We start from the raw sequence: 13,462 nt of genomic DNA, 5'->3' as shown, positions 1-13,462 counted from the left end.
CATTGTCAACATGGTCGGTCTATGGAATCAAATGTACGCTAAATGCAAATGGAATGTGACTGCGGCACGTCCGCGATGTGCGTCGGATCGACGAGGCGCATCGCTCACCTCTCTACTTTGATTGCTTCGCCTTGTCAGCGGCATCCTGTTTTGCCTGCTTATCGTCTTTTTCGTCCTTACCTTCCTTCTCTTGCTCTAGAGCTTCCTTGACCTCTTCGCCGCCGAGGTCCTTCATCTCGTCCCATTCCGCGTCGTACTCTGCCGCCACGGCCTTGATTTCCCTGCGAAGAGCGTTGGCCTCCTGCACCGCGTGCTCCCACTTCCCGTGGTCGAGGCCCCTCTCCTGGTACAGCGCGCTTTGTCTTCGCGAGACGGTGACGTTCATGGCTGCTTTGTAGCTGAGGTCGCGACTCATGTACAGGAACCAGAGGTAACCACCCATGATGGTCGTGAGACCCGCCAGGTAGGTGACCGGCTCGACAAGATCCCAGCCCATCTCGGTGTGAAACGTGACATAGTACACGATCCCCCACCAGGTCACCAAAGCGCCAAAGCCGCTCTGCGCAATCCGGTGCGCGCCCTTGTGCGCCAGCATATCGCACTCCTTCTTCAGCTCCGCCATGGAGTTGATCTGCCTCGACATCCTCCGCAGGCGCATGCGCATGTAGTAGGTGCGGTCCTTGAAGCTGGGCACGGCGACCCGCAGCTCTCCATCGTGGCCCTCGATGTCGATTGCAAATTCACGGCCACGAGCCGCGTCCCTGATGAAATCACCGACCTCCGTGCTGCCGCTCCATCGAACCCAGTTCTTCTCCTCGTTTGATTTCTCGGCCTCGTGACCCAATCCAGAGTATGACGCAACGTTATCCGCTGGGCCCTTCTTGTCCCTGCTCTCCTCTCGGTCGGCTTCTGCGCGGAAGACAATGCCTGGCAGCTTCTCGTGCCCTTTGACTTGCAGCGGGGGGATTTCGGCCTGGATCAGTCGCTCGAGATATGACAGCGGCTGTTGAGGGTGCACAAGTAGTGCCAGAGGTTCAACCTTTTCAGAACCATACTTTTGTTCCGCCTCCTTCTCTGGGTTGATGTAGACTTGATCAGGGTGGAATGGCAACGGCAGGATCAACTTGAGTAGTCGGGTGGGTGTCGTCAGTAAACGTCCTGCAAATGTATGTTAGGCTTGGTGGTGCAACGACTCCAGAATGGGATTTTGACGAACCTCTCGCCTCGTCGCCCTTTGAAGGATCCGGCGACGTGGTCGCCGGCTGGCTGTGCTCTCCTGTTTCTTCACGCTGCCATGGTCGGTCGTCGACTTTGCGCTGCGCGTCATCTCTAGCAGTAACCTCGCGCTCAGCCTCGTCGGCTGACTTCTTGTTCAACGATTTCGCTTTTTTATCGGCCTCGGAGCTTCTTGAGGATGGAACGTTGGTGAAGCACCGTTTAGCGCCGGGTAATGTCACCTGGCCATGGCGGGTGCCTGATGCGGCCAGGAACGGACTCAAGTTTGGCTTCGTCGCCGCCAAGGCTGGACTTTTGAACGCCGCCGTTGGCACGCGTGTTGCGACGCGCCGGAAAGCACCATTCATCGCAGGTCGGCGGTACTCAGCTTTGAGGATGTCGGGAGGGAAATGTAGTGAGGATGGGAGGAGCAGCTGGAACGCCAGACACCGGGTGGATTTATTACCTTCCTAGGACACCGGGTCGGTCAAGCTTCATTTCCTGTGAGGCTCAGGGACTGGAGCTGACATGCCTGCTTGGTCGGGAATCCATCATCGACATGCTGATGACGTCAAGCTTTCCGGAGCAGAAGCTACGGGGTTCAATACCAACAATCCTACAACCCGGCAGTGCAGATACACGAAATCCACATCACGTCGACACTGAGGCAGCAGCAACGTCAGCACACGTTATTGGTAGATCTCTGTCCAATACAAACCGTACACTGTTTCGCCCGACTAGCTTAACTGTTCTCGCAGGCACATTCTTGACGAATACGTGCCTGCCGAGTTGAGCATTGGGACCCTAAAGCTGGCAGACAAACTTGACCAGGAGCTCAGTACCCCCCGCTATCAAAGATATGCGAAATTGCGGCAGTATCAAATACCCCTGCCAACGCCTTGGAAAGCTTGATTTGCACTGCAGCTGCCAGCGATGGTGTAGGCTAAGCTACGAGACCAGCTTGGCAGGCCTTGGCCTTTGAGGCTCTGAGCTGGCAGCCTAACACCAGATCCGCTCCTTACGAAGGTTATGACCTATCAAGCTATACCATCAACAAATAGTCACGAATTTCTTAGAAGTCTCTTATCACGCATTTGGCTAAAGTTCAAGCCACGGGGCTTCAATACCCCAGCCCTCACTAACAAACACGGGTCTTCATGACTACCACGTAGTTGAGTATGTCACATTTGCAGCGTCAAAGCCTATCCCAGGTTCTATGACACTCAGAGAAAGACCCCAAGGCCTCTATTGACGCAGAATAAACAGACATTGCTCATATACAACTTCTTCAACGACGATAACATGCACAATGCATGCAACAGGAACTACGTCGCTCGGTACAGGGTAGGCACAGCTACTCGACCGAAATGGGCTACAGTGCGGTCACTATTCCGCACTGCTTCTGGGCTGATAATTGGCTAAACACACGATAAAGCGATGTTGTCAACATCATTGCATTCACACTGCAGCGAGCGACTCAAGAAATCCGAAAAATGGCCAGATACCGTCAAGGACATTGAGTATCAATCACAGTGACTTGCGCTGCATATTTCGTCCGGGGAAAGTTCCCGGAGGACCGTGGAATTACCCGCTCTGGCGTTGGAAGCCAAGGCAACCCCCGCAGATCAACAGGCGCCCGAGCTGGAATCTGGAAGCTTCATGAGCCATGGCTTCGCAACAGACGATGCGGCTGCCCGATGGGCAGACTTTCACCACAATGGCGATATTTGGAGGCGTCGGTTTCAGAAGCCATGAGTTGAACAGCAACCATCACCACGCGTTCCCGGCCGGGTGGACGATCATCCTACACACAGAGGATCCCAAGGATGATGCGAACGCGGTGGGCAACGATGACGAATACTTGCCAGCTTCGCTACGGGCACCAGCAAACGTGCACCCCTTCAAGAAGCCGACGCTGAACCAGGACGCTCTGTTCATCTCCTCCATCTCGAACCCGTCGTCGAGTGAGTTCAAGCCTGCCGCGAGCCCTACACGCCAAATCGCCATGATGCTATGGGTCACCTTGTACTGGTACTTTCACCAGCCGGAACCGCCACTCCATCTTGACAGCGAGGCTTCAAAGGACACCCCAGACGCAGCAAAGCCGAAAGGGGAGTGGATCGTGCATATCAAGAGGGACGGCGTGTTGAGGAGTAAAAACCTCATACCCAAGCTTGAGAGGATGGGCCTCATTGCGTCCCACAACACCTCGGTGGGCACGAGCTTGGACGATAACGGCGACGAATGGTCAGACATGTTTGTCTCGAGGAGGATGTTTTGGCAGATCCCCGGACGCCAATTCCTCTTCACCCTTGCGCCAAACAGATCTCTGGCTTCGTATCCTGGGTCTCCTGTTGGTAGCCGGTCCGCCTCCCCGACGAGAACTGAACCGCCTCATGGGGGGCACCATTGGCAGACTCACTCTCAGTCGCCGTTGCCTACCAGCACAAGAGCCGAGTTCGATCTGCCAGGCGGCCCGATACCGACGACTATGCTCCAATCGTCAGGGTACCCTATAGGGCCATTCTTTTCGACCTCGCACTTGCCCACATACTATCCTCCGCCGCCGCTGCAGTACACCTTTACCAATGGCATCCGGCATCCCCTTCGCCCGAAGCCAGTGCGCATGGGCGAGACTTTCTATTCTCGGTTTGTGCCCAGCGTAGGGCAGTATATATCCTTCCGCATTGCATCAGCTTCGCCCAAGCCTGTGCCTCACCTTGGCCCTGTCGGGCCCAAGCCGCCGCAACACTCTCACCTGTGTACCCTGAGCGATACATCACTGATGCAGATGTGGATGGCCAACCCCCGCGTCAAGAAATTCTGGGGCGAGTACCACCCGCAGTTCTTGAACGATGCTTTGAGCCAGACGCATTCGTTCCCTGTCATTGGTCTCTGGGACGGAGTGCCGTTTGGGTATTTCGAGGTCTACTGGGTGAAGGAGGACATACTCGGTCGTCATTTAGGAAGCGAGGCGGACGACTGGGATCGCGGCCTGCATGTCTTTATTGGTGAAGAATGGGCGCGCGGGCGAGTGTCGGCATGGTTAACGGGCCTCGTCCACTGGTGTCTCACGGCCGATCAGCGAACAATGAACGTGGTCCTGGAGCCACGCGTGGATAACGAGGGGTAAGTCCTATGCTGTGCTGCTTCGTGCCTGTCACTAACCTTAAAATTTAGTTTCTTAAAACACCTCGATGCCTGCGGTTTCGCGAAGGAGAAGAAGGTGTCGTTCCCACACAAGCAATCGTGGTACGTGAGATTACGAAGGGAGTCATGGGAAGGACCTGCATTATGATGATAATGATGAAGACCACGAGGCGTTACTGTTTCTAGTAGTAGGTCGAGTGGGATCTCTCACGGCGCGCTAGTTGCGATTAATCCGCTCCAAAGACGAATAGCTGACAACTTGAACTGGCAATTCCCCTCCGCGACTTCCGCTGGCCTTTGGGATTGTGCTTGCCTATATTCCTGATCCGTAAGTCGAGGTGGTGCGAACGAGGTGACGATTCGTCTGCGAAAGCCGAAGTGCGCGGCACATGTCAGCGGAGACTTTGTTGAACCCTGGAGGCTGTCAGACGAAGTCGCCGAGCTTACATATAAGTATTACAGAACATCTCAAGCTGCTGTTCACTCACCATTGTTGGTGGAAGAAAATTAAATATCATCTCCAGCAGCCGAACCTCCGTCAAAATGGCTTCCATCGATGTTCTTGAGTCATTCGAGGCAACCCACCCGGACATCCGCCTTCTTCGACCAGAAGACGAGGGATGGGCTACGCGCCGTGAGACAAGAGGACGTGCTGGACAGGAGTTGAAGCCTCTTGGTATTGCCATCCCCCAAAATGCAGAGCAGGTCGCGGCTATCGTGCGATGAGGGACCTCGTCCAGTGTGGACTTTACCGTCCGATCCGGCGGGAACGACTTCTACGGTCGTTATGTTGTTGATGACGGACTCATCATTGACGTGCGCGAACTAAACAACGTCGCTATTTCCGATGACAGACAGACCGCGTCAATTGGCGGTGGAGTTACGGCCAGAAGCTTGGCAAGCCAACTCGAAGATGATGGCTACATCTGCCCAGTCGGTAACACTGGTGAAATAGGATACGTGGGCTGGGCCACATTGGGAGGATATGGCCCTCTGACAAATAAGCTCGGCATGGGTTATGAGGGCATTGTCGGTGCTGAAGTGGTGAACGCAAGAGGCGAGATTGTGCAGGCTGGTGAGGAGATGCTCGAGGGCATCAGGGGGATGGGCGGCAACCTGGGCGTCATCACGAAGCTGATCATCCGGATCTATCCCAAGTTCCAAGTAAGCACATACTGCGTGCTTTCCGACTCACACAAACTCATGCTGACTATTCTAGCTTCTATCCGGTATGGTCATGTTTGAGGCGAACCCAGAAAATGTCCACGCCATCGTGGAGGCTGAGGCTGAGCTGGAGGTTCCCAAGGAGGCAACAATGCATTACTTCATCATCGACGCGGGTGGCCGATCGGTGGCAATGTCGTTCACCTGGGCGAGCGACAATCATGAGAAGGGCAAGGAGTTTCTTGACCGCTTGCTCACACGACTTCCCCCACCCAAGATGAATATGGTCGCGTCGAAGAGCCTGGTGGGATACTTCGACTCCGTGAGGCCCCCTTGCCTGCCATGGGGTTGCCAGCGCTCCATTTATGTCAAGGAGCTGTCGACAGGCTTGATCAACATCTTGATGGACAGTTTGAAGGTCATCCCACCGCAGGTCAACATTGCTTGGTCAATGACGATCCAAGCCCAGCGCGCTCAATCACCGCCCAACTGCTTTGGGGCCGCAACACACATGCTACTTTCCTTCTCCGACATGACATCTAGCGAGGACGCCCTGGCAGCAGCAAGATCGTGGAACGATGAGTTATACACCAAGTTGCGGGGATCGGGAGATGAGGCCCTGCTCGACGGCTCGTATCCTCCTTTAACAAGGCCAGCGGACCGAACAGCAGAACAGCTCTTTGGGAACAAGTGGCCCAGGGCAAGGGAGTTGAAGGAGACGTTCGATCCAGAGAACGTGTACAAATGGGCTGTTCCGAGATTTGCGGCATAACGTGTTGTTCGCGCCGCTTGGGCCATTGTGTCGCTGCGGTTCGTGGCGATGAGAGGTAGTTCACCGTCGTTTACGAGCTGAGACGCAGAACTTGCGCAACGATGAACATGAACAGAATTGAACAGGAAGGCTTTCTCGACATAAATACATCTGCGTGCGTCGACTTTAGTGAACCCAGATCCAAGTTGCATCCCTTTCTCGACTCAGGATCAGATACACTGCAGATGCTGTCTTTGCGAACCATGGCTGGCACAGGTAAGAAGCGAACAGCATCGGAAGCGTCGCTTTCCGACTATGAATCTGATGGCTCCGCATCAGGGGCGGTGCCGCCTGCCAAGAGGATCATGAGGCTGCTTCGACCTGATCTCCCGGATGAACCACTACACAAGATCGGGACCATGCCCTATCTTGGGAAGAGAAAGGCCAGGACATCCAGTGTTACCTCGGATGGCGACACGGACATGGAGGGCGGTCAAGGCCCTACCGCTAGACGTGTTGTACATTTCTTCCGAGCCAATAACGGCGACGAGGACGAAGTGTTGTTTGCGACTGGTGCTCCAGAAATTGTTGGGGTCGCGATCCGATACCCGGCACCTATAGTTTCACAAGATCCATCAACTGACGATCTCTCAGTCGAGCCAGAAGCTGACGAAGTAGACCAGACAACAAACGTTGACACGAATGAACCCGTTGCTGACGAGACCGATTCGAACGATTCATTTTCGGATCAGGGGGAAGCAGAGGCTTGTACCGCTGGCTCGGTTGCTGACTCTACTTTTCGCACAGACGGTATGAAAAACGCTCTTGGAGACGTGGCAGCTGATTCAGATGCAACTGACTTCCTGGGCAGCTTTACGCAGGATGTTTGCGCATCTCCGGAGTCATATCACCACCTGGGACAAGGTACTGCTACAGGCGGTGAAGGCGAGGCTGGCGATAACACCGGCTGCCTATCACCAGGGCAGGACATGCTAGTCCACGAAGATGCGCCCCAGGAGTCTTCGGACCGTGATGGAAGCCCATCTTCGCCTGATTCTCAAACAGCGTTGCAGCGACTTACCCAGAAGGTTGAACATCTCACGAAAAGTCTACAGATCGATGTGCAGAACAACGGCGAGCAAGCTCAGGTGCCGACATTGCCGCCACCTGACAGCGCAGGGCTCGACTGCATCCCTGAGAGCCATGAGTCGGCCCAAAAAACTTCAGTGGACCCCTCTGATGACGAAGACATCGCATCTACACCGGTCGGAAAGACATACTGTCTCGTGTATGATGAAGAGTCAGAGGAAGAAGCTGAGACCCCCAAAGCCACAGGACCAGAGATTGAACCGGAGGCTCTCACTGGAAGTGACGATTCCTACACCTCCTCTCCCGCCGCCAGTGAGCTCTCCATCGACTCGTTCGCGCTCAGCGAAGATGTCAATGGGGATAGGGACGAGCTAGCGACCGCCCTTATGATGAGCTATGCTCTGGACGACGACTCCAAGATCGGAGGTACACTACTCGTGGACGATGAGTCTGGAGATATTGGCGCCTTGGGTACGGATATAATGATAGGAGGAGCAGAGGACCAGCGATGGGACCTGTATGAATTCCTCCCTCGTTCCCCTCCCACGCCCACTGCGCAGAGTGTAGTGCCCATGGACTATAGGACGCGTCGCTGCTCCGAGGGTAGTAGCGGCCAAAGCACCGTTGTCGCTTATCGAGGAGGCTCTTCTTGCCTGTCAGCCTCTGGCCAAAGTCGTTCGATTGTCTCTATCGCGGACGTTTGGATGTTGGATATTGATGATCCAGACATCGGCCTCCATGGACGGGAAAACTACCTGTACGGTTCGTGGCTGTTGCAAGACTTGTCCGAGACGATGGCTAGTCTGACGATTGAGCAGGGAGATATCCCAATGCCGGACGCTGTAGTACGTCGTGGTCGATCTTTCTCGGGAGATGGACCTGCTCTCAGATATCACACGCTACCGCATGTGTATGGCCATATGACCACAAATTATCGGGCACTGCAAGATGTGTATCCTCAAGATCGAAACATCTCCTCAGAGATCTCTCCGATGTCTGACTCGATGGAGCTGGTCTCCAAGTGCAAGGGATGCATGGCACACTTCCAGGGCGTGTTGGCGTTTTGCAATGTCTGCATGGATATTACGTCGGACTAGGGCAACGGTTCGATACCGGAAGCGATGATCCTAGATGAAGAGATATGGATTTGGGCCGGCTTCTGGGAAGTCGCGGGAAGGGAAAGATCGTATGTCTGGTCCAGGAAGACCGAGAACTGGCAGGAATAGAAGAAAATTTGAATTTGTTGCAGGACAGTCACCAGGCGCAGACTTGATATGTTGGCAACGTTCCGTGATGAAATGTTCAGTTAACCAGAGCTCCCACGTGCAGAGTAATTGGCGACATGGGCCTCCCCTGAGCCTAGGCTGAATCCAAAGAACAAGATGGTATCGGCTTCTGCAGAGCCTCAATCACATCGGCTCGCAGTTCCCACAGGGCAGCTCCCTTGACCAGAGCCTCCACGCATCTCCCCATCCAGTATGTCCACTGACATCGGCACAAGGCCACGCCCGCCACGGCCACGGACACACCATGCTCTATCCAGCCATGGGCATCGTCCAGATTCAGCTCGGGAAGCGCCATAGTATTATCGGGGCAGCACCAGCAGCCAACGTCCCTCCCCTGGAACCAAGCTCGCAGCACCATGCCGGCTGTGGCCAAGGTGACGTGCGCAATCGGATCCGAGCACAGGTTAATGCCACCTGCAGTCATGGCGGCGCCGTTCTCGTAGCTTCGAAGAGCGAGCAGTGCCTGGACGACAGCAGCCCTGCCAGGCGGTAAACGAGCCCAGACCTGCAACGCGGCCGTGTTGAACAGACTCTGGGGCACGTGGGCGGTGTTCCCAAGACTCCACCGGCCGATGGCGAAGGCATAGACAACGCGCCCATCCATCCTCAAGTGCATGTGCAGCATGTGGTACAGCATTGTCGCGTTCATAAAGTGCGCTGCCATGCGCGCCAGCACGGACGCCTCCCAGCCCGGGTCGCCTGGTTCTTCCAGGCATAGGTAGGACATGGCGAGGCTTCGGACGGCGTTGTCCGTATCGTCGGTGTTGCTTGCTCCGCCTAGTGTCCGTGAAATGGTGTCTAATTTTGATTTCCATAGCTCGAGTCTCTCGGAGAGTGGCCCTGCCAAGACCATCCGGATTTGGCAATGACTTCTTCGATTTTGCATATGTCGCCAGATGTCACGGTAGCAACCAAGGAGTCCGAGGTTGATGTCTTCGAGAGCGGTGTGACTCATTTGCTCCTCGAACCTTTCCGGGTAGAGCACATAGTCGGCCACGGTGATGTGCTCCCTCTCAGGCGGCTCTCGTTTGAGACGCTGGAAGAATCGAACGATGCCCGCGGCATTCTCGGAAGCAAAGGTGCAGGGGAGGCTCAGTTCGATTTCTTCGGCATGAAGAATACGTGGATCTTTGAACAAGAGGGCGAAATACGTGTCGATTTTGAATGCAACGGCAGAGAGGCTGCCGTCGTGTTAGCCATGGCTTTTAGTACGATATCCTGATGCAAGCAAACCTACTTTTTCCACTGGCTCCGCTGATTGTGAACCCAAGGTTCAAATTTCCCCGGATGATGTACTTTTCTGTGATTTTCGAGAGAATCTGGATCGAAGATGCGGCGGTGCCGGAAAGAGTTCAAGATGAGATTGAGTAGTCGTCTTGCTGGGGCGAACTGCCACCGTTGCTATGTGCCTGTCAATACAAAGAGTCGTTCTTGTCGGTATCCAGATGGGGGATCACACTTACACCGGTTTCAAAAGCGAAAATAATATTAAGCAGACCAATCTGATACGTTTCGAACGGCCAGGCCTTGCTCTCGTCCAAGTCATCGTTGGCCTTGGCGAATTTCGTCAGTGTCGCAACCTACTAGCAGAGTGGCAAGGTACAAGTCTTACCAGCAACTTGGTTACGTGGCTCGTGATCTTGTCGTTGATAGCAATTAAGCTGTCCTTCACGAGCAAGCCGTCGTGATACCAGGAACCCACCATGGTCATTGAACTGACCAGCAAGGCATTGTCTGTCGTGCGGTCAAAAGTCGGCGAATGGACGACAGGCCACCTCTCGTGGAATCTGCCCAGATATTGGTCCAAGCAGCATGACATCCATTCATCATAACGCTCGTGCGGCCGTGACTCTGGGGTCCATTCAACGCCGGCCGATATAGATGACACGGCCTTGAGAATGCAGGAGAGACCAGCTTGGGCAATACCCTGCTCGACGAACGACTGATCCAGTGGTTCTCGATCTGCATCTTGTGACACAGGTTCTGATGCTCTTTCGTCCCGGCCCTCTTGTTGGACGGGTGTTTCTGTTGCTAGGTTTCCGGTAGCCTCAGATTCATGCGACCGCGTCAAGTCATCCTTTCCAGGGCGGTCCGTGGTGCAGCGCAGGTCCTTTTTGACACAGAATCCGCAAGGCGTGCCTCCATCACACTTGGTCTTGTTCTCGTGGCAAGCATCACACGCTCGCCAGCTTTTCGCAGAGCCTTTGCCGTTGCGCGAGGCGTGCACGACAAGATGTCGCTTGAGTACGTCGTTCCTGGTGAAGGAGCGTCCGCACGTGGGGCATTGAAAAGACGGCTGAGAGTGGGTGGCCTGATGGCGACGAAGGTGCTCCTTGCGCAAGAAGACCTTGCCGCAGTGGCAGGCATGCGATGGAGCAGCCTCTGGCGCTGCGGAGGAGGGCATAGATGGGGAACTGCGGGTGCTGCGAGCAGTGCGAGGTGGTGGAGAGGGCATGTACGGCCGTTTGCTGACGTGTCAAGGGGCCTGGCATCGGCTTTGCGGGTTCTCAATTAATTCCGAACCGAATGGAATTGACGGATTTGTCAACTTTGGTCCTAAAGGCGATGTTTTGGACTTTGAAGCGCCCACATTCCATCGGCATAAGATGGGAGGTCATCATCCCACACAACACGCCGGCGCATCCCACTCGAGCACCGACACGCACTAAACCATCCTGGGCGCTGTTGACTCGTGTCACTCGTCGTCCAAGTCCGAGGCGAGGACAATAAGCCGCGTCTGAATAATCCATGGCCATGAGAAATGGCGTGGCTGTGGTATCATGAGTCTGGTTGATTGACAATCCGTGGTCCCGTCGCCAAGTATATATACACCTCCAGACGACCACTTCAGAGGCAACTGGAATCAACGTCCAGTCCACTCTGACCTTGATCATTCAACCTGCACCACCCATCCAGAACACCAGAGATCAACCTCCATTACACCCCTTTCAACACCATGTCCATCAAAAACGTTGCACTGACCGGTGCCTCGGGCAGTCTTGGCGTCGTAGTCTTCAAACGCCTCGCTGCGGCCAGCGACCTCAACCTCAAGATCCTCCGCCGCCACGGATCCAAGTCAACCTTCCCTGCCAATGTTCAGGTCGTGGACGTCGACTTTGACAGCGTCGAGAGCCTCACAGCAGCCCTGGCCGGTCAGGACGCCCTCGTGTCCACCATCTCCTCGGAGCACATTGCCGCCCAGAAGAACCTCGTCGACGCTGCGCTCTCCGCGGGCGTCAAGCGCTTCATCCCCTCCGACTTTGGCTCCGACATGGCCAACGAGCACAATCAGCGCCTGCCCGTCTTCCAGCCCAAGGCGGAAATCAGGAGCAGCCTGATCGAAAAGGCCAAGTCGACAGAGACGACCTACACATTTGTTTACAATGGCGCGTTCCTGGACTGGGGCATTGAGCGCAGTTTCCTCATCAACCCTTCCGGCGACAAGACGCGGGTCGTCGAGGGCGGCGACATTCCCTTCTCCACGACGACCTTGGCATCCGTGGCCGATGCTGTCTACGGTGTCCTGAAGCACCCCGAGGAGACCAAGAACCGCGCCGTGTACATTGAGGACGCGAAAGTCACCCAGAACCAGCTCCTCCGGCTCGCAAAGCAGGCGGCCCCTAGCAAGTCCTGGGACGTGGAGCACGTCACCTTGGATGAGATCACAGGGGCAGCTGACAAGAGGCTGGCCCAGGGGCTGTTGGATTTCCACACCTTTGTGCCGTATATCTACCGCGCCATCTTTGGGGCGGAGAATCACGGCAGCTTTGAGAGGAATGACAATGAGCTGCTGGGTCTCAAGGGTAAGACGGACGAGGAAGTCGCTGAGGTGGTGAAGCAATATGTCAAGTAGGATCTAGATGAATAGCCTCCAGATCTAATTGAATGTCTTGGACATGGGATAGGTGTCCGATGCTGTGGGTCTCATCCTCTACGTCAAAATACGGAATTGATTGGAAAATATATCCCACCGGCAAGTAAGCTTATATAATGCCCAGGATTGTCGGCCCTGTATAAATGTATAGACCACAAAGAAAAGTAAACACCTGAAGCTCCTCTCTCCGAAGTTCCATCATCTTCCCAGCAGCCCGTCACCATGTCCGAATTGACCCTCTACATCGTCAAGGGCGCATGCTCCCTGGTGCCACATGCCCTCCTGGAGCACCTTGGAATCCCGTATAACATCATTGACATGGTGATCACGCCAGAAGGTTGCGCGGCAGCAGACGCGTCAATGTCAGCCGCCCAGTATCGCACCATCCACCCCCTTGGCTCCGTGCCCGCTCTACAACTCGCGTCTGGCGATGTCATCACCGAAAACGCAGCCATACTCGCCTATATCAACTCTCTCGCCCCAGAGAACACAATGTTCGGTCGAAGCCCACTGGAGTACGCACAGGTGATACAATGGTTCAGTCTCCTCTCAGGAGGCCTCCACGCCCAGGCCTTTGGGGCTCTCCTGCGACCTGAACGGTTCACAGACAGCGAGGCTTGTCTTGACGCCGTCCGCACCAAGGGCAAGATTAGGGTTGGGGAGTACTTTGCCCTCATGGATAGGCAGCTTGAGGGCAAGAAGTACGCAGTCGGAGAAGCCTTGACTGCCGCCGACTTTTACATGACAGTCTTCTTCTACTGGGCCCGTCGGAACAGACTTGACATGGACGGCAAGTATGCGAATTACAAGCGCATCATCAAGACGGTCGAGAGCACCGGGGCGTGGAGGACGACGATGGCTGAAGAGGGCATTACTCTGGCATTTGCGTAGTATTGACAGTCAAGAAATAATTACAAGAAAAGGTCTAGTCTA

The 13,462-nt window shown here is 55.0% G+C and overlaps 7 protein-coding genes across 7 annotated transcripts; 5 read left to right on the top strand and 2 right to left on the bottom strand.

Moving 5' to 3' along the window:
• Positions 1 to 112: 112 nt before the first annotated feature.
• On the bottom strand, positions 113 to 1,583 carry F5Z01DRAFT_617649 (uncharacterized protein; the record flags this gene model as incomplete). Its single annotated transcript, XM_046260991.1, has 2 exons — positions 113 to 1,158; positions 1,217 to 1,583. The coding sequence occupies 2 exons, from the start codon at positions 1,581 to 1,583 to the stop codon at positions 113 to 115; spliced, it is 1,413 nt and encodes a 470-aa protein (XP_046120491.1).
• Positions 1,584 to 2,881: 1,298 nt separating this feature from the next.
• On the top strand, positions 2,882 to 4,513 carry F5Z01DRAFT_618303 (acyl-CoA N-acyltransferase; the record flags this gene model as incomplete). The annotated part of the gene is made up of 2 exons (XM_046261027.1): positions 2,882 to 4,344; positions 4,396 to 4,513. 2 exons carry the CDS (start codon positions 2,882 to 2,884, stop codon positions 4,511 to 4,513), a joined length of 1,581 nt encoding a protein of 526 aa, XP_046120490.1.
• A 395-nt stretch (positions 4,514 to 4,908) lies between these two features.
• Positions 4,909 to 6,301, top strand: F5Z01DRAFT_634147 (uncharacterized protein; the record flags this gene model as incomplete). Its single annotated transcript, XM_046262028.1, has 3 exons — positions 4,909 to 5,041; positions 5,093 to 5,529; positions 5,585 to 6,301. 3 exons carry the CDS (start codon positions 4,909 to 4,911, stop codon positions 6,299 to 6,301), a joined length of 1,287 nt encoding a protein of 428 aa, XP_046120489.1.
• F5Z01DRAFT_477522 (uncharacterized protein) lies at positions 6,238 to 8,597 on the top strand. Its single transcript, XM_046260046.1, has one exon. The coding sequence runs from the start codon at positions 6,403 to 6,405 to the stop codon at positions 8,464 to 8,466; it is 2,064 nt and encodes a 687-aa protein (XP_046120488.1). The 5' UTR covers positions 6,238 to 6,402; the 3' UTR covers positions 8,467 to 8,597.
• F5Z01DRAFT_477521 (uncharacterized protein) lies at positions 8,598 to 11,479 on the bottom strand. The gene is made up of 4 exons (XM_046260045.1): positions 10,268 to 11,479; positions 10,119 to 10,208; positions 9,893 to 10,056; positions 8,598 to 9,836 (listed from the first exon to the last, which is right to left on the bottom strand). Exons 1-4 carry the CDS (start codon positions 11,108 to 11,110, stop codon positions 8,729 to 8,731), a joined length of 2,205 nt encoding a protein of 734 aa, XP_046120487.1. The 5' UTR covers positions 11,111 to 11,479; the 3' UTR covers positions 8,598 to 8,728.
• F5Z01DRAFT_477553 (uncharacterized protein) lies at positions 11,362 to 12,630 on the top strand. The gene has a single exon (XM_046260049.1). It carries the CDS (start codon positions 11,612 to 11,614, stop codon positions 12,506 to 12,508), a length of 897 nt encoding a protein of 298 aa, XP_046120486.1. The 5' UTR covers positions 11,362 to 11,611; the 3' UTR covers positions 12,509 to 12,630.
• F5Z01DRAFT_477519 (uncharacterized protein) lies at positions 12,630 to 13,459 on the top strand. Its single transcript, XM_046260044.1, has one exon. It carries the CDS (start codon positions 12,752 to 12,754, stop codon positions 13,418 to 13,420), a length of 669 nt encoding a protein of 222 aa, XP_046120485.1. The 5' UTR covers positions 12,630 to 12,751; the 3' UTR covers positions 13,421 to 13,459.
• The last annotated feature ends 3 nt before the right edge of the window (positions 13,460 to 13,462 follow it).

Source organism: Emericellopsis atlantica (genome assembly GCF_019669845.1).
Source record: "Emericellopsis atlantica unplaced genomic scaffold F5Z01scaffold_6, whole genome shotgun sequence".
NCBI classification, from domain to species: domain Eukaryota; kingdom Fungi; phylum Ascomycota; class Sordariomycetes; order Hypocreales; family Bionectriaceae; genus Emericellopsis; species Emericellopsis atlantica.
This window is presented reverse-complemented; position numbering and strand designations above follow the sequence as displayed.